This window comes from Tripterygium wilfordii, chromosome 3 (genome assembly GCF_013401445.1).
Source record: "Tripterygium wilfordii isolate XIE 37 chromosome 3, ASM1340144v1, whole genome shotgun sequence".
Classification (NCBI taxonomy): domain Eukaryota; kingdom Viridiplantae; phylum Streptophyta; class Magnoliopsida; order Celastrales; family Celastraceae; genus Tripterygium; species Tripterygium wilfordii.
In genome coordinates, this window is record NC_052234.1 from 11221802 (window position 1) to 11244951 (window position 23150).

Genomic DNA, 23150 nt, shown 5'->3' on the forward strand with positions numbered 1-23150 from the left:
TCCCGACTCTTTTACGTCCTGTCCTATGTTCAGGTAAGCAGCTAAACCCACCAAGTGGTTAACTCATACAATGCTCAATATAAAGCCGTAGGAATTTTGCTTAAAATTTACCAGACAACTTTTAGAGTTCTAATGTATTAAAACTAGTGTGAGAAGATGTATTAATGTTGCAAATATGCACATTAGATGGGGGGAGATATAAAGTATCAAATAAAATTAGTAAAAATTATGTTATCACAAGGAATCCAGATGTCCATCTATAAAGGTTGCACTGTTGCAGACACGCGCATTGTTGTATTATAGTCCTGAAGAACGTGACTTTGAACTTCTTATGAGAGCTTCAACCAAATGTTCTATTAACCTGACAAACCATGCATAGATCATTACTAAAATAGAAATTGAACAAAAACAACCCTTGATTTGCATGTGGGTTTTTATTTGCAATTGGAAGATGCCTCAAATTCAAGGCCAATCTTAGTAAAGGGAGGCAATCCTGGGAGCCATTATCTCAAGAAGTCCCTTTGGATTGTCCACATGAACCCAGTGACCTGAATTGGGAAGAACATGAAATGAAACCTTCCCCTTTGATCCATCATCCCTGTTGGCAATGCCTTCAAGCCGCTGAATTACTTCTGTATCCCACCGATCACTGTTCTCTGCACGCACCATTGCTATCTCCATACCTTTTGGTGGTTGCTCCAAAAGAGACCAATAGGACATCTCCCTAGGAGTTAAAAGTTCATTAACGAATGCATAACAAGTAGCTGTCACTGAAAGTAAACAGAAAAGATGGAAGAATGCTGAAGCCTTAAGGTATCATCATTACATTAGTCTTCTCTTCATTACCTGTAAGAATTGAACATCTGGACAGCACCTTCAAGATTAAACGCCCATGTTTCCTGATCTCCTGATTTCTTGAGGTTGCTACCTATCCACTCCGACAATGACTTTGTGAACCCAAGTTTGATCACGTGATCTACCAGCCATCTAATGCCACAAAATAAAGATGCAAGTGTATATCAAAACATTGAAATTCCAAGAAAACACCAACTCCAGGTTCGAAACAACTAAACAAGAACAGACAAGATGAATTGATACTTGGTGGTTTTTTTCCCCTTCCAGGTGGGATTTCAAACTTTCCCATCCCACCCCTTCTACACACACAAGTCAGTGAACAGGGAAAAGTTCTTTAGGCACTTGCTCAAGTGTCTCCTAGCTATAGACTAACAACATCAACTTGTTTGACTAACATACCCCATCGACACACTCAAAACTAGGCAATTATTCATTTTCCAACGCAATAGCTCGTGCAAGACAAACACAATAGAGTTTCCCGTGCAGAGTAATAAGCTGTTACTGCCTAAACAATGGCCTTAGTAGTTAGTCCTTACTTTCGTGAAGGGACAGATGAAGGTAAACCCTGCAAGGTTTGCAAAACTTTCTCTACTTCCCCGTCACTGTTTTCAGGGTTCACTTCTCCAGGGACAGAATCCAATACCCACAGCTGTTCTGCATCAGGAGATAAATAATAAAAAAAAAAGGCATATAGAAAATACCAAGTTTACATGAAAAGCAACTTTTAGGCTACCCAGAAAGAAGAAAATTCATAGATTACCTAATAGGTAAAATGGTTCTTTTTATGTCAGATTTCACAACAAAATCTCAAAATCATCAGGAAAGAGTAATCAGAACATTGTAGAACAGAAAATATTTTAATCACCATCAGGAAAATATCACAAAGAAAGCCCAGAAGAATATAGAATACATTAACATGTAGAAATTGTCATGCATGGTTCTACATTAGTATGAATTGATTATCATCACATGTGTAACTACCATGAGATTAAAGCTACAGTTACATAGAGCATATACAACACCAAGAGAAGTTCTACTTATATCGTCTCATCATTACAAACACCCACAACAGATAGAGAGGGAAAATATATCGTAGAAGGTACCTTGAGAATGTGAATAAAAAGCATGTCATGTGTACCAACAATTACAACACCAAGAGTTAACAGTTAAGCTGATGTTTTCAACACAATGAGCTACGCTCCATTTAAAAAAAAAACACACAATGAGCAACCCTAGTTGCTTGATTGTTCTGGACACATGTTTTGGTGTATCTTATTGGCGCTCAAATCACATGATACAAAGTTTCCAATACTATTTTCAACTAAAAACATCTTTAAATTCTCTATCTTCATAATTCTCTTGCACTCATTACTTTTCAAATTATACGCTTGTATTGTCATAAGCAGTCAAGTTAGATCTACATATATTAAATCCTTTAGTAACATGAATCTTAATATTTGAAACTCTCAGCCTTGTTGAAACTTGAAAGTAGCTTGCGAGAGAACGTGAATATGAAATGGCATTTTTTGTTTTAGGCTCAACTGCATCCCCTGAAACATATAGTCTACAAACCATATAACTAGTGCTTTCAACATTAAACCACACTAATATTTCAACACCTGCTATCAAGTTCCCAACAATATAGTTGGAAGAGAAAAAGTAGGCTATAAGACCATAACTATACAGGTATTTCAATTTCTGTCATTGAAATATACATTAATAAAAATTTTACTGGCACAAGCAAAGGTTTGCCAAACAAAAAGATAAAATGAAACAACAAAGACCTGCTTCGGCAATGGGGTAGATGGACCATAGTCGCCGAGTGCACAACTCTCCGCGAATTGCAAAGCAACCTTGCCGCCCAAGGAGTGGCCAACGACGACATCGGGCCAAGCCCAACCACGACACTTGACCAGATTGGCCAAATCCTTGGCAGCGCTGACCATATCATGAGGAGGATCCAGACCCTCTGTTTCCGCCGATCTCCCGTGGTTCCTCAAATCCACTAACACCATCCGCCACTCTAAGCATCCAAACACGCGCCAACACACCATTAGCACTTTGACACATACACTGATATAATTATACATATAGTATACAATAGATGCGGGAGAAAAAAATTGAAGGTACCAGCTGCGGAAGAACCGGGGAGATTAGATGTGAGGTTGCGGGCGAAGGATCGCCAGTTGCGGCCGGAGCCCAAGAGGCCATGGAGAACGAAAGCTGTGGAAGTGTATGGCTTCTCTGTGGACGAACGAATTTCTTCGAATGCCAAGGTCTGTATGGATCGCTTGACAGGGCAAAATTGACTGCGTCTGCGTGTGTAGATGAACCGAGCTATGAGGTTTGAACCCGGTTTCTCCTTGAGAATTCGTGCCATGCTTGAAGAGACCCTGGGAATCAAGTCATCTACTCCGCGAATAAAAGGTTGGTTCCTCGTTGCGGTTGGGGATTGTGGGTTGGGACGTTCGCAACCAGTGAGGAGCAACGGCGTCGTATTATACCTGTTCAAAAGTTCAGAATGACGTCGCGGACCGGGCCTCATGTTTATAACTTAGCGGGCCATCCCATGAAATTGAACATACTGGCTGGCTCGGCCCATCCAAACAGCGAGCCTGACTGTGGGCCGTGCCAGGGAGGTCCTGGCTGGCCCACTTTAAGAGGTGTTGATCCAGTTTCCACCTGTTCGAAGTGCGTGGTTACTCAATACTCATGACTAACAAGGAAATCTTCGAACAATCCATACAAGGAATACCATCTTTATCTTCACAGTGAACCAATAGTGGCATCGAATTCTCCCATCAACCACCCAAACTTTCGCAAACAACTTCGATCCTAGGTCAAGTAGTTTCCGAAGTCACCTTTGTATTGTCTCATGGCGTAAACCCTAAGAGCGAAACCATTGGCCTCAGCCAATTTATTGCACAGGACCATAATCAACTCTTGACAATGGGGGTCAGGTACCTGTTAGATAAGCTCTACCATAGGGTGATCGGTGAGCTCAAACAAATTACAGCAATGCTTAAGATAATATCATATGATCTGTTTGATTAATACATGTATGCGCATCCGTATTGGCGTGTCAAAAAGAGGGGAGAGAGCAATGTTTTGAGTTCAATTATATCCTTTATTAACAGAGAAACCAAATGAAGAAGTACACTGCCGCTCCTCTTTCTTCCTTAGTCAAAAGGATCGATCCGCGGGTCATGTTCGCTAGCCATCACCATTCCAGTGCATAGGCATGTTGGGCACATAACCTAAGTAAACACTAGTAGACAATCAGCAGCCATGAATTCAATAATAAAGTGATATGATAACCAAATGATAAGTTTGATTAAACACTAGCCGTAAAATGCTACATCATATTTCCAGAATTCATAGTTTATATGCGTCTAATCAAGTCTAATTACCTTTCCTGCACCTGAACAGTTTGAACACCTTTGAGCTGTGGGCGCTCGCAGAGGGGGATCGGAGGCACTGTAGAGGGAGATAGGATCAATGCTCAAGCAAACACCACTCGCAGAACATCGAGCACAAGCCAAATATCCTGTGCATAGGCTCACGGAGACAGAAAACAATATCAGAATATGGAAGATGAAGAAACCATACAAAAGAAAAACCCTGCACTATTTATTTGGTTGTAAAACATAATGACGTTGTGATCCAGTCTTGTGAAGTTCAAAGGAATAAAAGACAGTCAAGACACCATAATCTAAGGAAGTTTCAAGGGATCAATTCATCACAAAGATACTCATGTTGACTTCTTGTAGCAGATACCGGCAATATGCATTACTTGCGTAAAATACGTATAGCATTATCCAAAGAGAGATAACGGTAAACAACACTCGTGTACAAGATTTTCGCAATGGGTGGGGTCGCGGACAAACAAGATGTACACAAACCTTACCCCCACATAATATGCGGAGAGGCTTTTCAGGAATTGAACTTGTAACCTCTAGGTTACACCCCTACAACTCTACCTCTGAGCCACATGTTCGTATGCAATGAGAGCATTTCAAAAAAAGAATGCACAAAGTAACTTATGGTTTAGTAACTGGACAATATCATATTATGGGTCTCTCCATAAAGATTAACTGTCAGACCAGATCTGGAAAATTATATGCCAAAATAGACGACGTATAGATTAGTTGAGAACAAATTGTAAATCCATATCTTTTTGCTTAAATGCAATTTGATTTCTAAATGTCGGTACCAACATCTATTGAAATTGAAGATCATTGTATCGGTGTATCCTCTAAAACAAGAAACTATAATAGCATGCAAAAAGAAATCCTCAGAACAAATTGATGCATACCAGTTCCATTGCAATATCTGCACCTTTTCTTCTCTTGTTGCTCAACATTGTTGGCTTCAATTAACATCAACGCTGAAATAACACCAACTGCCCCACCAGAAAATGATGCCACAATAGGATCAACCTGACTGAATTGAGAGATTAAGAAGTTATGATCAAACTTCTAGGCTTTAAAAAAATAAGACTGAAGTACACTAATGCCATAAGTCAGTTGCTTTAGGTTTTAACTTTTGACTAAGTTGAAAAGAAAGTGATTACCTCAATTGCAGTGGCAAATGCATGTTGCGTATGAAATCTTCATATGAAGTGCCCCCTAGCCCTAATTTAAGTTCCAACTGCAATAATAATGGGATCAAGGAATTAAGTAATTAACTAGATCATGATAGTGACTTTGGAAAAATATACATGCCTACATATTTATATCACCTATGATATTATAAAATACTCCCTATTTACATATTTATCTTGCTTCCCAACTCATTCGAGCAATCTCACAAATTATGCACCAGAATCATCACTATGGCACCACAAGGGTTATCTTTAAAAATGATAACTATTCTCTCTCTCTCTCTCTCATGATTGGGGGGAAATTGCTTAATGGGTACAGATTCGAACAAAATAGGTTCAGTATTAGATAGTACCTAACAAAAACAGAAAAGCAAAAATTAAAGTGGGACAGAGAACAACTGGTGACCATGAATAATAGACATGCATTCTGAGAAAGAAAAATAGAAACTCCCCAAGAACTTACCGTAGGTGCAATTAAGCCCCCAAACACAATTATCCCAGATATGAATGACAAGCTTGTTAAATAGAGCTGTCTCAGCGTTTTTGGTGTCTGCTCAATGAAAAATGTGATTGTCAGTTAAAAATTAATTAGCCAAATCTTTATTGAGGACTGCAGATATATGTGGCTGAAATTGAAAAATACAAGAGACTAAAAAATGCTGAGTCCCATTTACGTACACAAGACTGCTTTGATACTAAAGATCTATATCGTATTTGCACCGTACATAGTTCTATCAGAAGGGACCGGTTCTCGACTAGATATGTATTAGCTTCCCAAGCTACCTACCATGCCCAATTGTTTTGGAAACTCACCACATGAGGGAGAAATGGAATAGTTGATGGAATGTCTGGCATTTCATTTGCCTCTTCCTCTCCACTTTCATCTATGACTTTCATACTCTTAAGTCGTTGTTGCACCCGCAACCTCCTTAACTGAAAAAAAAAATAGATTAAACATTTTTTTTTAGGAAAATGCTCGTTTTAGTACACCAAAACCAGCACAGGAAGCATTTAATAAAAACAGGTTTATATCCATGTAAAAAAATCCAAAAAATTGAACTAATAACCTCTTCCATCAGGAGAAAGATCTTATTGCGTCTACTCCTAATGTTGTCTTGGATCTCTTGCAGTTGCATCGGCACAAAATCCTGAACTGTCTCTGGTCCCTCGATAATGCAGAAGTTGCTGATGAAAATATAGGCATAAAATATTTAGATTCATTGCAACAAACATAATTATCCATTGACAAGTATACAAGAAAGCTAAGTTGATAAGGAAAAGCACAATCCATAGATCAGGTCACGCACTCACAACTGGGTAAACCAAATCGTACAAATAAAGAATCAAAATTCCTATAATTGGAAACCAATAAATTTCAGTTCAAATAAGCAACTAATCATTTTCTATCGTTTTGCAAGTGAAAATCGCGTTTGAAAACCCATAGATGTTATCCATTTCAATCAAACACACCAACACAGTATCACAAAAATCCAAATAGTAGAATTGCAGGTCAAACCTGGGGGAGTTATCAACCGAACCGGAGGAGCTATTGGGAGGGGAAGAAAGGACCTGAAACTGGGAGGCGCGCTTGGCTAAAGAGAGGCGTTTGGGGATTATATTTGCGGAGGTGAAGAGAACTAGGGTTTTAGCTGAATTGATCGTTGAAGGAGATACTAATGGATTACAATACCAGTGAAGAGTGAAAGTCCCCATATTTTGATTTCTCTATGCGCTTTGGTTAATGACAGTTGGGGATTTCGACGGTGCCGTTTAACTGATTACCGGAATCGAATGATGAAAGTGAGAAGCCAAAGGCAAGGAAAACGAAGGCCTGCACTTGCTTCGCAAGAGACAAATAGAAGAGACACTAGTTGTCACTGTACATACGCCTGCCCATGGATGGTATAGGTAAATAGGTAATACCCACCTCCACTTGCCTCTCTCTATGGATATTTTTTTTCTGTGTGGATATTTTTTTCTCTCTGTGTGGATAGCTTGGATATTTGATGACTCATTCGTTTTCTTAAAAGTTGAACTAACCAATCCAACTATCCAAACCATCTTTCATATACACTACACAAAGTAGATTTGTCACAACTGGAATCCCAGAAAATTTATCGTGTAATTCCATCTCATAAGGCGTTTATATAGATAGAGTTGTGCACAACCTCCAGAATAATGAGCAATACTACAACGGAGACTCTCAATTTATAACCCTCATTTTATTTCAATTTATATGGGATGAAATAATTATAAATTATAAATACACATATAACGTCCTTTAAATAATATTTAACACTTCCATATGAGAGAAAAATGATGGTTATAAATTGGGGTCTCAAGCATTTCCCCTTGAGAGTAGACCGTCACCAAAATCTTGATCTTACATGGCGTGGACTCTCTGGAGAAGCTTGATGTGCTAGTCCTAGTGAAACCTGTTATTTGGGAAAGCTATAATAAACAAGGAACAATTATATGGCATATACCTCAAAGACAAGACAAAGCTACATGAACAAATTTTTTATACAACCAAAAGCAAAGATGGCATCACTGAACAATATGATCGAATATTCGATCCTTTGGGATTTAAAATTAACATATAGACAAAGCAACATACATAAGAATCAACAATATGAACAAGAAAACAAAAAAAGAAGGGGTAAACCAGCTCTCTGATCTTTCATAATCATAAGGATCACTTGCCCAATTTAAGGCCTCCTTATCATAACTCTTCTCATTGTTTCTCATCAGACCATCTCCTCCTTGTTCAGCTAACTTCATGTGAGATAAAATATGAGGAAATACCTTCTTGGGAGATTCCTCTCCAATCAACAAATCTGAATGTCCAAAACCCTCCACAACCACCCTTTCATGCTTGAAACCAGGCTGGTGTAACTTCATGTAATTGTTTGCTAAAAATGATGTCTCTGGAGTTACGAGGAGACTCCGGCCGCCAGAAATATATAGTGTGGACAGTTGCATTCTCTCTGGATGGATCAAAAATGTGTTGTTACCATTGCTGTCCAAGATATATCCGGTTTTGAAGATCTTTCTGAGGTGCATAAATGGTGAAAAGGGAAGCCTAGTTGAGCTTTGCTTGTTTAACCAGTCGTGCACAGTGGGGCTTATGTTTTGATGCCAAAAAGCATTCCCAAATATTCCAGAAATGACCTCACATTCCTTGCAGGTGCATCTCTCATAACGAGGTATCATCTGGGCAATGAATTTCACGATCTGGTGTCGCGTACTGGCCTTCGATGTTTCCACCAGAGGTATGATATTGTCTTTGCCCAGTATAGCCATTGATATCTGCAAACTAAGTTTAGTTAAAGCTCAAATCTATTATAAAACAGTACTCTCATTATTTGGCCAATCCTGAATTACTTTTGCAACAAAAGTCCAAAAAAGTAAACACCATCCGTGCACAAGGCTCCCGCAATGAGTGAGATCGGGGACATGCAATAATAAAACAACTAGATAAATAATAAAACAACTAGCTTACTGGGATTAGTGGAAGGTATGATTTAACAGTGGATAAAAGGTTAAGCTTGAAGAACATTGAAGAGTTTGTGCAAGACAGAGAAGCTATTTTGTTCGCAGATAGGTGGCCGCCCATAAGTGCCATGTGAATCGCTAACCCTCCAACACAGTGTGCAACTACATGCACCTTTGTGCTTTGCTCATGCAAGTCCAGCATCCTACTGATCACTGGAAGAAAATAAACAAGGCAAAAAAATTACTAGCTTGAAAAGACAATTGGATGATCAAGAGCCTTTTATGTTTTTTGCAAAAAAATTATTTGTTTTATTATATTTACCGGCAGGGATATCAAATCTTCCAATATCTTCGATCGTGAAGTTGCTATAAGGATTGTGAGGGTGCAATCTTGATTGCAGCAGCCATACTTCACGCCCTTCCTCTAGTAAAGTTCTGATTAAATCATTAGGTTCTGTGGGAAGCCAGTAACTCTCAGTTGCATACCCATTAAGAAGAAGAACTGGATATGATTCCCCTTCTTTAGGTCTCCTGGAGTTTTGAATGGACTTCCATTGCCTGTAACTGATGATGCATCCATCTTCTGCATGAAAAAAAAAAAAGGAGTACACGAAATAAGCAATTTGAGTTCCCAAGCAAGCAGAAGTGATCAGTAACAACTTTAGTCCCCAACTCAATTGCACTTTGATGAGTAAATCCATTGAGTTCCCCTACTGAATTGAACTACTGGATGATGTTCAGTAGTTTTTCATCCAAACTCCTTCTCGACATTAATTTTTTGAAGAGTTTATCTCATTCTTCATAACATGTTTGATAGATTCTCAATTAAATTGAAGCCATGGGAACTTCGAGTATTCAGACTCTAGAAATACCTGTTTCAATTTCATGAAGAGTGCCGCTTGGATAAGATTTATGATTAACATCTAGTAAAGATGAGTCTGGATTTCCTCGCGGTATTTGTAAGATATAGGTTCTCACCAAAGTCTGCAAAAAAACCCATAAGAACATTTCTCTACCATTTCCTGCAAGGCTCAGCAAAGTCTTTAGGAGCTCAATAATGGAAATTTTGAGAATTCCTTTCATATGCACTGTTGAATCCCTTGAATTGTTCGCATCAATCTTTTTGAGCATCACATGCAATGTTGTTGTCTCCTTCCAGGCATACAGTCCAAATAAAAAAGGATTCAGTATCTTCTTTCCTTCCAGAATATATCTGAACCAGGTGATTTGTTATGAGTGAAATAATAATAATAATAATTAAAAGGAGTATTAAATAAAAGTTGAAAATTTTCACACCTTGAACCAGAAGAAGCCACAAGGAGAAGACTATAGTGCATATACTGTGTGTATGGTGTTTTGCAATCTACGTCACACAAATTGATTTCTCCATCTATAACATGTATCTTATCCTCCTCGATGGCTCTGAACACGAGATACCCACCAACTTTACCTCTTAGAGAAGGATGGAATCTGTCTGGAATGTTCATTCTTATTTTCAAATGAGCTGCGCATGGCATACCCTCCACATAGCCACTCATGGTTTCGTTGAACATTACTGTTGATTGTTGTTTGGTCTCTGAAGTTTCATCTGTAATCATAATTTTAGGTTTTTCAACAGTCTCAACCTCAGGTTTAATACCTCTTCTGCTTTTATACTCCAGAATATCCTGCACAAGGTATCTGCTCACATGTTCGGCTGCTGTCGCTATTGTTAACGAAGGGTTTATGCCGACAGAACATGGGATCAAGGAAGCGTCACACACATAGAGGCCCTGGTGCACAGCAGCAGGTGTATATGGATCAAAAACTTGACCAGTGTGGGAACAAACCCCACGCGAAGAATCTGATGATGCACTACACCCCCCTAAAAGATGAACTGATGTGCTCCTATACTTAGATATAAAGAGTATGCCCCCTAATTTTTTGGCTAGCTTTTGAAAGGCCTCAATTTTTCGGGGAAGTAAAGGATCATGTGGTGGACTAAAACAGAATTTTCCCGAGCTCTTTTCTAACCAAATTTTACCATCACTCTGATCGTAGCCCATTGCATTGAAAACCATTGCTTGAGTTGATTCAAATTTCATGATATGCTTTAGCTTGTCAATGATCCCATGAAAGAACCAGTAACCTGCTGGCCATCCATTAGTAGCAATACCTTTAAAGAGCAGGTAAGGATAAGCCGCTGGAAGTACAGCACTCTGTATCAGAAATGAAAGGAAAAATATTGGAGAATCTGTTATGTCTGGCAGATATTATATGCGTTCATGCCAGGGAATGTTTCATAGCTAAAAAAAATAAATCTAACAAATATCCAAATGGCACCAAATGACAGAGATTTAAGAGAATTTTGATAATATGCAATGACACAGAGAAATGATAATCTATAAAGCAGTCAAGTGGAATGTTATGAGCCTAAAATCATTGCTGCTAACAACACATTTTAGTTCCAAAACCTAATATCCAACCAAAATTCCAATTATGCTGCTTAAACCATACCAATGCAATAGATTTTGACACCAGAATCCAATGACATATCTTTCTCCACGATAAGTAAAATCCAATACGATGGCAGAACAATAAAGTTTACAAGTAAAAAGCAGTACCGACCTGGACTGTGAAACCACGTGAAGAAGTGTAAGATGAAGAGATGGATGGCCCTGGCCGTTCTTGGAAAGGTGCCCTTGAGATCTTCTTTCGGTCCAATCCGTAAGCACCCAAGGGTGCTCGACTTCCAGCAAGATATGCAACAGTGTTCCCATTACAACTGAATCCAGACCCAAGTGCTTCTGAAAGTTTCAGCCCTCTCAATTGTGATTGCAGTAGTATCTCAGCGGTGCCCAATACTCCGGCTGTAAGAAACAAGCCAGGAACGTGTAAATATATTGTACACGGAATGGTGGCAGGATATATTTTATGTTGTTATTGTCCCCTACCTGATAAAATTACAAAGTCAGAGGATATGTAATCAAATTCATTTAAGTAAACAAGCCATCTTCCTCTTTTACTGCCAGTTCTGCCTTCAAGGGAAATGTCTTGTGGATTTTTGACAACATACTGAACTTGACAGTTTGTTTTAACAATGCATCCTGCCTGCATGTAAAGAAATTCTAATTTGTAAAGAATGATATATGAGACATGCTAGGACATCTTGTACGAAGTAAGCTGCCTTACACCATTTATATACAAACATCACTGAATCCAAGGCAAAACATAAGAAACCTCATCAAAAATAATGTTTTGGGACCAACTATGAAATTAATGAAGTTTCGTTTCAATTTCTAAATCCTTTTTAACATTAAATGTACTTTGGGTGTGCAGTTCTAACTTCAATAATCCAAAGCTTTTGTAACCCAGGAGATATAGAGTATTTAAAGTAAAACATAGATAAAGACAAATGTTCTAATTAATAGGAAAACAAGGTAATTGAAAGTTGGAACATGCCTGGATTGCGGAATGCAAATAATTTTTGTCTGTAGAATTCTTGGCGTTATATGGACACCCAGAGAGACAATTCCCACAAGCTAAGCAGCTATTCATCTGCTGGCTCTCTCCCAAATGGGTGGGAAGATCTTCCAGATCAAAATTCACACTCAGCTTGATCGAACTCTCTTCCATTTCTCCATCAACTATTCTGTCCATGACCTTGGCCATTGGAAACTTGACAGGAACACTTTGTATACGCAGCATGGCTGCGGCAAAAGCCTCACAAATATCCCAATCCCTTTCCCACTCTTTTGGCCATTTTGGATCCCTTCGAGCACGAAATGGGGTTGGTAGCATTACACCAGCATTCACAAGCGAACCACCACCAAGCCCACAGGCTACAGCTGCTACGCAATCGTTTTGTTCGTATACCTATCATATCATCAACAGTCTATAGCGAGCCTTTTACACAAAGCAAATCGATAATGACAATAATACAAAGAGTTTGGTATAATAGTGTAGAAGTTACAGTAGAAAAAATGGAAAGAAAGTATGACCTGAAACAGAGCATCCTTATGTCCAAATCCGATGCCTAAGTTCCGATTCTCCATCCTCACAGTAGACATCATTTTCAAACTGTCAGTTGGAAAATCTTGAGCTTCCCATCTCTTGCCTTTCTCTAGCAGACATACCTTTATTCCTGCCGTTGACATTCGACAAGCAGCAACCGAACCACCATATCCAGACCCCACAACAATAGCATCAAATCCTTCTCCCATAACAAACCTTCCCCCTGAATATTCTTGCCTCTTCATTTCCTCAGAAATGCCAGAGCAAATTCAGTTCTAAGTTACTAACGAGGTCAATTAGCATAAAACAGTGAAGAAATATGAAAACCTCTGAGAATCTCAGTATCAGATTCACATGAATCTATCAATCCAGACAAACCACCACAGTATAAGTCCTAGGGTATCAATTTCGTCCTTTATGTGTGCTTTGTCGATAGTAGCTACAATTTCATTGTTTCTGAGAGAAAAAAACCACCACATTGAGAAATAAGACAAACGGGGGTCGTTTCAAAATACAGTTTACCAATTGTGAAAGCATCTAATTGGGGAGAATTTGTCAGCTTTCTCCACCTGGAAGAGAAATCCCAAGAGTAACATTTTTCGGAGTTATTGGGGGTGGTTGTAGTTTTTTTACAACAGCCCCTGTCGTAATGATTATACCCTCAATTAAATTTTTTTAAAATTTTGAAAAAATTATATTTGTATTTTGATCGTTTATACGAATCCAACGATATATCATTTATCTGAAACAAAAATCAAATTCAATATAAAAAATATATAATAATTTTAAATCATTGGATATAAACTTAAAACTTTCTATGTATTTTTCTCAATGAATTTGAATTTTATTTCAAATAAAAAATATATGATTAGATTCGTTAATCAAAATACTACACATATATCATTAATTTTTTTATTATTTTTAAAAATAATATAAATATTCATAATTGCTATAACCGGGGCTGCTTTAATTTGATGTACAGCGGCCCCAATAACACCATTTTTTGGACCAATGACAGAAGAGCACAAAGATGAAAGGACAAGTTATCTGTTTGTGGGCCGTGGCTGTTGACCTGTACGACTTGGTGACATTAAAATACAAATTTAAAAATATATATATTATTTTTCAGCGTGGTGGGTGTGTGCATAAATTTCAAACCAATTGAAAGATGATGATTGCGGTCCTCTCCTAGGGCTTGGCATTGGATCGAGCCGACCCAGAAATATGAGGCTCGGGATCTATTTTGAGAATTGGGATTTTGGTCCGGTTTGGTTCTTAAAATGAGACCTAGGTCTGACCTCAGTCTTTAAGTTTTTGGGTTTTTGGGTCGGGTTTAGGGTCGAGTCTGAATTTTTGACTATATAATATTTATATATGTATTATTATTTATGTATATATATACACATGACACAGCATGTAAATCCCTAAAACAGCTCACCTTCGAAGGCATAGGAAGTGGTAGACTTGCTCCCTGGCAAAGACTGTTCGCCCACTGTACAAGCATTAGAGATCATTCATTCCACGGGAAATTTTTTTAAAAAATCTCATGAAGAAGCGTTGGAATTATATCCATAAGGTGTCTCAAAAATAAGAGTTAATACTTGGAAAAGTAAGGTTTCGAATCTATTAAAGTCAATATTCAAAGGCAGCTTCATCGTCCCCAGGGAGACTCCATCTTCATTGTCATCGGCATTCGGCAGACACAATGCCACCATTATCCGGCACCGATTTGGCTACTGATTTCAGATTCCGAAGAACAAAATCCCCGTTCAGAATACAGGGCGGTTGGTTGAATCCACTGAATTTTAAAAGTGACCGCGAAATGGCTGCAGTGGAGGAGGGTTGCATTGGGGAACACGCACCGGACAGGTGGAGGGGTAACCTCGTAGCACAAGCCATAGCTAGTCTACAGAGCTCAGCAGTTTTTCTCCCCTTTCGATTCGTTGCGTGAGAGAAGACGACAAATCCCTTGATTTGGTTGGTAAAAAAAAAGAGTGAGCAAAGTGGGCCGGGCCTGGTTGGACACTTAGCGTGCCAAGTGAATTCGGCCACAACTGAGACAAAGAGGCGGATCATAGTGGTCTTGGTGGGTTGGCGTCAGATCGGGAGAAGAAAACTAGATCGTGATCGGCTTGGAAAGTCTGCAAGTGAGAGAGACATAGAGAGAGTGAAGAGGGCATGGTCATCATCGTTGTCGCCGTCGACGAGAACGCTGGTGGGTGAGAGAGATTTTAGGCATCGGGTCAGATAGTGGAAGAAGAAAGAATAAGATATTAAGATGTGTTTCTCATTTTGTTTATTTATTTTTAACTGTTTTTCATTTGATTTGAGGGCTTTTTCTTTTGGGTTTGAACCCATCAAGATTTTGGCTAAAAATACTAAATGCCAATCTGGGCCAGGCGGGCCATCAAGATAGTCTTTGATCATGTAGAACCCTTAACATCAATCAAACACCTCCACATAGATTTAGAATAAGGGTAGCAAGCAACGCATTTTCCCAAACCATCACCAAAATCTTAATCTTACATGGCATGGACTCTGGAGAACCTTAATGTGCTAGTCCTAATGAAACCTGTTATATGTGAAGCGACAGTGAACAAGAGAACAATTATATGGCATATACCTCAAAAGATAAGACTGAATAAAAAACTACATGAAGAAATTTTTTATACCACCAAAAGCAAAGGTGGCATCACTGAATAATATTATCGAATATTCCATCCTTAGGGATTAAAAATTAGCATATAGATAATGCAACATACATAAGAATCAACAATATGAACAAGAAAACAAAGACAGAAGGGGTAAACCAGCTCTCTGACCTTTCATATTCATAAGGATCACTTGCCCAATTCAAGGCCTCTTTATCGCAATTCTTTCCTTTGCATCTCATCAGACTATCTCCTCCTTGTTCAGCTAACTTTATGTGAGATAAAATGTGAGGAAATACCTTCTTGGGAGCCTCCTCTCCAATCAACAAATCTGAATGTCCAAAACCCTCCACAACCACCCTTTCATGCTTGAAACCAGGCTGGTGTAACTTCATGTAATTGTTCGCTAAAAATGATGTCTCTGGAGTCACCAGGAGACTCCGTCCGCCGGAAATATATAATGTGGACAGTTGCATTCTCTCTGGATGGATCAAAAATGAGTTGTTGCCTTTGCTGTCCACGATATATCCGGATTTGAAAATTTTTCTGAGGTGCAGAAATGGTGAAAAGGGAAGCCTAGTTGAGCTTTGCTTGTTTAACCAGTCGTGCACGGTGGGACTTATGTTTTGATGCCAAAAAACATTCCCAAACATTCCAGAAAAGACCTCACATTCCTTGCAGGTGCATCTCTCATAACGAGGTACCAACCGGGCGATGAATTTCACGATCTGGTGTCGCATACTTTCCTTTGATGTTTCCAACAGAGGTATGATATTGTCTTTGCCTAGTATAGCCATTGATATCTGCAAACTAAGTAGAGTTAGTGAAATTCTAGTCATTGATTTGAGCTTTAACCAAACCACTTTTTTCTCACAAAAATTGCATCATATATGTATATCTTTCAAGATTTCTGGAGATACTACTCAACTCTCATTATGCTTATTAACTTAGACTGCATAACAAAATACGAAGATTGGCAGCCGCCCACACATAGTGAAAGTTTGCTAAACAATGAGCAGATATAATAACAGCTTTCATAATGATGAATATCTGCATTTTTTCTTTAAATAAGTATTGCATCTATTCTTACTTAAATAGTCTAATTGTTGAAAACTACTTTCATTATTTGGCCAATCCTGAATTACTATTGCAGCGAAAGTCAAAAAAAAAAAATTAAACAACAGCCTTGTAGAAGGCTCCCACAGTGGGCGGGATCGGGGACATGCAATACTAAACTAGATAAATAATAAAACAATTAGCTTACTGGGATTAGTGGAAGGTATGATTTGACAGTGGATAAAAGGTTAAGCTTGAAGAACATTGAAGAGTTTGTGCAAGACAGAGAAGCTATTTTGTTCGCAGATAAGTGGCCGCCCATAAGTGCCATGTGAATCGCTAACCCTCCAACACAGTGTGCAACTACATGCACCTTTATGCTTTGCTCATGCAAGTCCAGCATCCTCCTGATCACTGCAAGAAAATAAACAAGGCAAAAAATTACTAGCTTGAAAAGACAATTGGATGATCAAGAGCCTTTTATGTTTTTTGCAAAAAATTTATTTGTTTTATTATATTTACCGGCAGGGATATCAAATCTTCCAATATCTTCGATCGTGAAGTTGCTAGAAGGATTGCGAGGGTGCAATCTTGATTGCAGCAACCATACTTCAAGCCCTTCCTCTAGTAAAGTTCTGATTAAATCATCAGGTTCTGTGGGAAGCCAGTAACTCTCAGTTGCATACCCATTAAGAAGAAGAACTGGATATGATTCCCCTTCTTTAGGGCTCCTGGAGTTTTGAATGGACTTCCATTGCCTGTAACTGATGATGCATCCATCTTCTGCATGAAAAAAAGGGAGTAAACGAAATAAGCAATTTGAGTTCCTAGGCAAGCAGAAGTGATTAATAAGAACTTTAGTCCCCCACTTAATTGCCCTTTGATGAGTAAATCCATTGAGTCCCCCCACTGAATTGAACTACTGGATGATGTTCAGTAGTTCTTCATAACATGTTTGATAGATTCTCAATTCCAAACCCAATACTTCTGAAATTAAATTGACCCAGGGTATCCACGGGAACTTCGAGTATTCAGACCCTAGAAATACCTGTTTCAATTTCATGAAGAGTGCTGCTTGGATAAGGTTTATGATTAACATCTGGTAAAGCAAAGTCTGGATTTCCTCGCGGTATTTGTAAAATGTAGGTTCTCACCAAAGTCCGCAAAAAAACCCGTAAGAACATTTCTCTACCTTTTCCTGCAAGGCTCAGGAAAGTCTTTAGGAGCTCAATAATGGAAATTTTGAGAATTCCTTTCATATGCACTGTTGAATCCCTTGAATTGTTCGCGTCAATCTTTTTGAACATCACATGCAATGTTGTTGTCTCTCTCCAGGCATACAGTCCAAATAAAAAAGGATTCAGTATCTTCTTTCCTTCCAGAATATATCTGAACCAGGTGATTTTGTTATGAGTAAAATAATAATAATAATAATAATTTCTGAAAAAAAGAGTATTAAACAAAAGTGGAACAATTTCACACCTTGAACCAGAAGAAGCCACAAGGAGAAGACTATAGTGCATATACTGTGTGTATGGTGTTTTGTGATCTACGTCACACAAATTGATTTCTCCATCTATGACATGTATCTTATCCTCCTCGATGGCTCTAAACACAATATACCCACCAACTTTTCCTCTTAGAGAAGGATGGGATCTGTCTGGAATGTTCATTCTTATTTTCAAATAAGCCACGCATGGCATACCCTCCACATAGCCACTCATGGTTTCTTTGAACACTACTGTTGATTGTTGTTTGGTCTCTGAAGTTTCATCTGTAATCATAATTTTATGTTTTTCAACAGGCTCAACCTCAAGTTTTATACCTCTTCTGCTTTTATACTCCAGAATATCCTGCACAAGGTATCTGCTCACATGTTCGGCTGCTGTCGCTATTGTTAGCGAAGGGTTTATGCCGACAGAACATGGGATCAAAGAAGCATCACACACATAGAGGCCCTGGTGCACAGCAGCAGGTGTATCTGGATCAAAAACTTGACCAGTGTGGGAACAAACGCCACGTGAAGAATCTGATGATGCACTACACCCCCCTAAAAGATGAACTGATGTGCTCCTGTACTTAGATATAAAGAGTATGCCCCCTAATTTTTTGGTTAGCTTTTGAAAGGCCTCAATTTTTCGGGGAAGTAAAGGATCATGTGGTGGACTAAAACAGAATTTTCCCGAGCTCTTTTCTAACGAAATTTTACCATCACTCTGATCATAGCCCATTGCATTGAAAACCATTGCTTGACTTGATTCAAATTCCATGATATGCTTTAGCTTGTCTATGATCCCATGAAAGAACCAGTAACCTGCTGGCCATCCATTAGTAGTAATACCTTTAAAGAGCAGGTAAGGATAAGACGCTGGAAGTACAGCACTCTGCATCAGGAAATGAATGGCAAAATGTTGGAGAATCTGTTATGTCTGGCAAATACTATATGCTTTCAAACCAAAGAATGTTTCATATCTTTTTAAAAGTTGCTTCTTGGTTATTCATGGATTATTAAACTACACTTTGATTTTATTGAAGTATAATGCCATATTAATCGATAACAACATAAATCTAAGAAACAATTACTGAGAAATGTCCAAATGGCACTAAATGAAAGCAAAAATTATCTGCAATATCAGAGTCAGAGATTTAAGAAAATTTTGAGAGCGAAACCTTCGGGTCTAAATTAGTGTAAGAGAATTAAATAATATGCAATAACACAGAAATAATAATCTATAAACCAGTCAAGTGGCATGTTATGAGCCTGAAATCATGGCTGCTAACAACAAATCATAGTTCCAAAATCTGATATCCAACCAAAATTCCAATTATGCTGCTTAAACCATATCAATGGAATAGATTTTGTCACCCGAATCCAATGACACTTCCATGAGTTCTATCTCTGATATAAGTAAAATCCAACATGAGTGCAGAAAATAATAAATCTTACAAGTAAAAAAGTATTATCAACCTGTATTGTGAAACCACGTGAGGAAGTGTAAGATGAAGAGATGGATGGCCCTGGCCGTTCCTGAAAAGGTTTCCTTGAGATCTTCTTTCGATCTAATCCGTAAGCACTCAAGGGTGCTCGGCTACCAGCAAGATATGCAACAGTGTTACCATTACAACTGAATCCTGACCCAAGTGATTCTGAAAGTTTCAGACCTCTCAATTGGGATTGCAGCAGTATCTCAGTGGTGCCTAATACTCCAGCTGCAAATGAAACAAGCCTGGAATTTGTAAATATATTGTATATGAAATGGTGGCTGTATATATACTATGCTGTTTTTGTCCCCTACCTGATAAAATTACAAAGTCCGAGGATATGTAATCAATTTCATTTAAGTAAACAAGCCATCTTCCTCTTTTTCTGCCAGTTCTGCCTTCGTGGGAAATGTCATATGGATTTTTGACAACATACTGAACTTGACAGTTTGTTTTAACAATGCATCCTGCCTGCATGTAAAGAAATCCTAATTTATAAAGAATGATAAATGAGAAATGCTAGGACATCTCGTAGCAAGTAATCTGCCTTGAACCATTTCCATACGAACATCACTTAATCCAAGGCAGAACATAAGAAACCTCATCAGAAATAATGTTTTGGGACCAACTATGAAATTAGTGAAGTTCCAATTTCTAAATCCTTTTAACATTAATGTACTTTGGGTGTGCAGTTCTTACTTCAATAATCCAAAGCTTTTGTAACACAGGAGAAATAGATTATTTAAAGCAAAACACAGATAAATACAAATCTTCTAATTAATAGGAAAACAAGTAAGGTAATTGAAATTTGGAACATGCCTGGATAGCGGAAAGCAAATAATTTTTGTCTGTAGAATTCTTGGCGTTATATGGACACCCAGAGAGACAATTCCCACAAGCTAAGCAGCTATTCATCTGCCGGCTCTGTCCCAAATGGGTGGGAAGATCTTCCAGATCAAAATTCACACTCAGCTTGATCGAGCTCTCGTCCATTTCTCCATCAACTATTCTTTCCATGACCTTGCCCATTGGAAACTTGACAGGAACACTTTGTATACGCAGCATGGCTGCAGCAAAAGCCTCACAAATATCCCAGTCCCTTTCCCACTCTTTTGGCCATTTTGGATCCCTTCGAGCACGAAATGGGGTTGGTAGCATTACACCAGCATTCACAAGCGAACCACCACCAAGCCCACAGGCTACAACTGCTAGGCAATTGTTTTGTTCGTATACCTATAATATCATCAACAATTATAGCGTGGGCTCTAACAGAAAGCAAGAGAACGAAGAGTTTGATAAGGTTTTCACTCCAAGTAACTAGCATGAGAAATATATCAAAGTAGTATAATTTTGAACTGTCTTTACCATCCGCTTATTACATTAAAGTATATGACCAAATTGTCATAATTTTGGCATATGAGAGGAGAAGTTACAGTAGAAAAATTGGAAAGAAAGTATGACCTGAAACAGAGCATCCTTATGTCCAAAGCTGATGCCTAAGTTCCGATTCTCCATCCTCACAGCAGACATAATTTTCAAACTGTCAGTTGGAAAATCATGAGCTTCCCATCTCTTGCCTTTCTCTAGTACACATACCTTTATTCCTGCCATTGACATTCGACAAGCAGCAACTGAACCACCATATCCAGACCCCACAACAATAGCATCAAATCCTTCTCCCATATCAAACCTTCCTCCTGAATATTCTTGCCTCTCCATTTCCTCAGAAATGCCAGAGCAAATTCAGTTCCAAGTTAGTAGAGAGGTCAATTAGCATAAAACAGTGAATAAGCATGAAAACCTCAGAGAATTTCAGTTTCAGATTCACATGAATCTATCAATCTAGACACACAACCACAGTATAAGTCCTAGGATGTTCAATTTCGTCCTTTATGTATTGTGTGCTTCGTCGATAATAGCTACAATTTCATTGTTTCTATGAGAGAAAACCAAAGCATTGAGAGATAAGACAAACGGGGGCTGGTTTCACAATACAGTAACCAATTGCGAAAGCATCCAATTGGTAAGAATTTGTCAGCTTTCTTCCTACTTTGAAGAAGATCCCAAGAAAAAGAACATTTTTCAGTTCAATGAGAGAGAAGTCAGGGGCACAAAGATCAAAGGGCAACCTGTTCGTGGCTGCTAAACTGAATGGTACGAGATGGTGACATTAAAAGAAAAAATTTTCTTCAGCATCCAAAAAAAAAGAAGACACCACAAGTTCTCTTCGTAGTGAGTGTGTGCATAAATTTTAAACCAATTGAAAGATAAGGATCACGGTTCTCTTCTGATACCCAAAAGACATTTGCTTAAACGAAAAGAAAAACTAATTCTAAAAGAAATAGCCAAGATTCATTATTTCATCATGCTTCAAGTAATAGGTTAGAAAAAAGTATATAGTTCCAATTCAAATGAATGAGGATTTCAAACTCTAGCAATTTTGATTGACTTCTTGAGGGCCTCCAGAAGACTTCTCATGATTCTTGGCTCCCTTGAGAGGTGATTTATCTTTTAAAGCTCCATTTCTTATGGCTCAGAAAATTGGACCAGAACCAGCAGTTGCCGGGAAAACCAAGCAATCTATGTACACTAGGACCTCAGTCCTCCCATCTCCAATAGTAATGAAACCCAATCAACCTGCCAATTAAAACTTAAAATTATCACTGAATTCGTTTTAGCTACCCTTTGTATGTTAGTTGACTACTCTAGGCAAACAAAGTAAAGATTAAGCCACACCCTAGCAGACATGGCATGTAAATCCCTAAAACAGCTGACCTTCAAAGGCATAAGTGGCAGATTTGCTCCCTGGCAAAGACTGTTCGCCCACTCAACAAGCATTAGGAAAATTATCTAAGATCATTCCACTGGAAAAAAAATTGAAAATCACAAAAATAAGTGTTGGAATTATCTCCATAAGGTGCCTCAAAAATAAGAGTTAGTACCTGGAAAAGTAAGGTTTCGAATCTATTAAAGTCAATATTCGAAGGCAACTTCATCGTCCCCAGGGTGACTCCATCTTCTTTGTCATCGGCAGACAAAATCCACCACTATCCTGTAACGATTTGGCTACTGATTTCAGATTCTGAAGAACAAAATCCCCATTCAGAGTACAGGACGGTTGGTTGCACTTGCATCCACTGAAATTTTAGAAGTGACCGCGAAATGACTACAGTGGAGGAGGGTGGCATTCGGGAACACGCACCAGACGGGTGGCGGAGTAGCCTCATAGCACAAGCCATAGCTAGTATACAGAGCTCAGCAATTTATTTATTTTTTCGTCTCCTTTCGATTCGTTACATGAGAGAAACGACAATGTGATTGGCAATTTGGCATAGGCAGGGAACTGATCAGGACGGAAACAAGTAAACAACGATGAGTTTTTTGCAAAAAAATAATTAATTAATTAATTAAGAAGAAATTTTTACAAATCGAAATATCATTTTTATAGTGTTAATTTTTTTTAAGAAAAAAGGTTAAGGTTGATACTCTTTAATTTTCGGTGTTTTTGATGATTT

General features: G+C 38.4%; 4 protein-coding genes across 4 annotated transcripts; all 4 read right to left on the reverse strand.

Moving 5' to 3' along the window:
- Positions 1–261: 261 nt before the first annotated feature.
- On the reverse strand, positions 262–3708 carry LOC119987425 (protein ABHD11). The gene is made up of 5 exons (XM_038832340.1): positions 2986–3708; positions 2640–2878; positions 1392–1504; positions 847–987; positions 262–724 (listed from the first exon to the last, which is right to left on the reverse strand). Exons 1-5 carry the CDS (start codon positions 3398–3400, stop codon positions 475–477), a joined length of 1158 nt encoding a protein of 385 aa, XP_038688268.1. The 5' UTR covers positions 3401–3708; the 3' UTR covers positions 262–474.
- Positions 3709–3865: 157 nt separating this feature from the next.
- Positions 3866–7409, reverse strand: LOC119987432 (protein ORANGE-LIKE, chloroplastic-like). The gene is made up of 8 exons (XM_038832353.1): positions 6975–7409; positions 6526–6643; positions 6272–6391; positions 5922–6008; positions 5429–5505; positions 5171–5298; positions 4266–4402; positions 3866–4112 (listed from the first exon to the last, which is right to left on the reverse strand). The coding sequence occupies exons 1-8, from the start codon at positions 7169–7171 to the stop codon at positions 4035–4037; spliced, it is 942 nt and encodes a 313-aa protein (XP_038688281.1). The 5' UTR covers positions 7172–7409; the 3' UTR covers positions 3866–4034.
- Positions 7410–7917: 508 nt separating this feature from the next.
- Positions 7918–13518, reverse strand: LOC119995392. The gene is made up of 9 exons (XM_038841871.1): positions 12934–13518; positions 12395–12808; positions 11887–12043; positions 11561–11802; positions 10250–11151; positions 9826–10166; positions 9276–9536; positions 8961–9166; positions 7918–8767 (listed from the first exon to the last, which is right to left on the reverse strand). Exons 1-9 carry the CDS (start codon positions 13189–13191, stop codon positions 8051–8053), a joined length of 3498 nt encoding a protein of 1165 aa, XP_038697799.1. The 5' UTR covers positions 13192–13518; the 3' UTR covers positions 7918–8050.
- A 2082-nt stretch (positions 13519–15600) lies between these two features.
- On the reverse strand, positions 15601–22994 carry LOC119995391. The gene is made up of 11 exons (XM_038841870.1): positions 22578–22994; positions 22411–22499; positions 21097–22272; positions 20455–20868; positions 19950–20106; positions 19622–19863; positions 18136–19037; positions 17702–18042; positions 17176–17436; positions 16862–17067; positions 15601–16400 (listed from the first exon to the last, which is right to left on the reverse strand). The coding sequence occupies exons 3-11, from the start codon at positions 21352–21354 to the stop codon at positions 15684–15686; spliced, it is 3498 nt and encodes a 1165-aa protein (XP_038697798.1). The 5' UTR covers positions 21355–22272; positions 22411–22499; positions 22578–22994; the 3' UTR covers positions 15601–15683.
- Between the last annotated feature and the right edge of the window lie 156 nt (positions 22995–23150).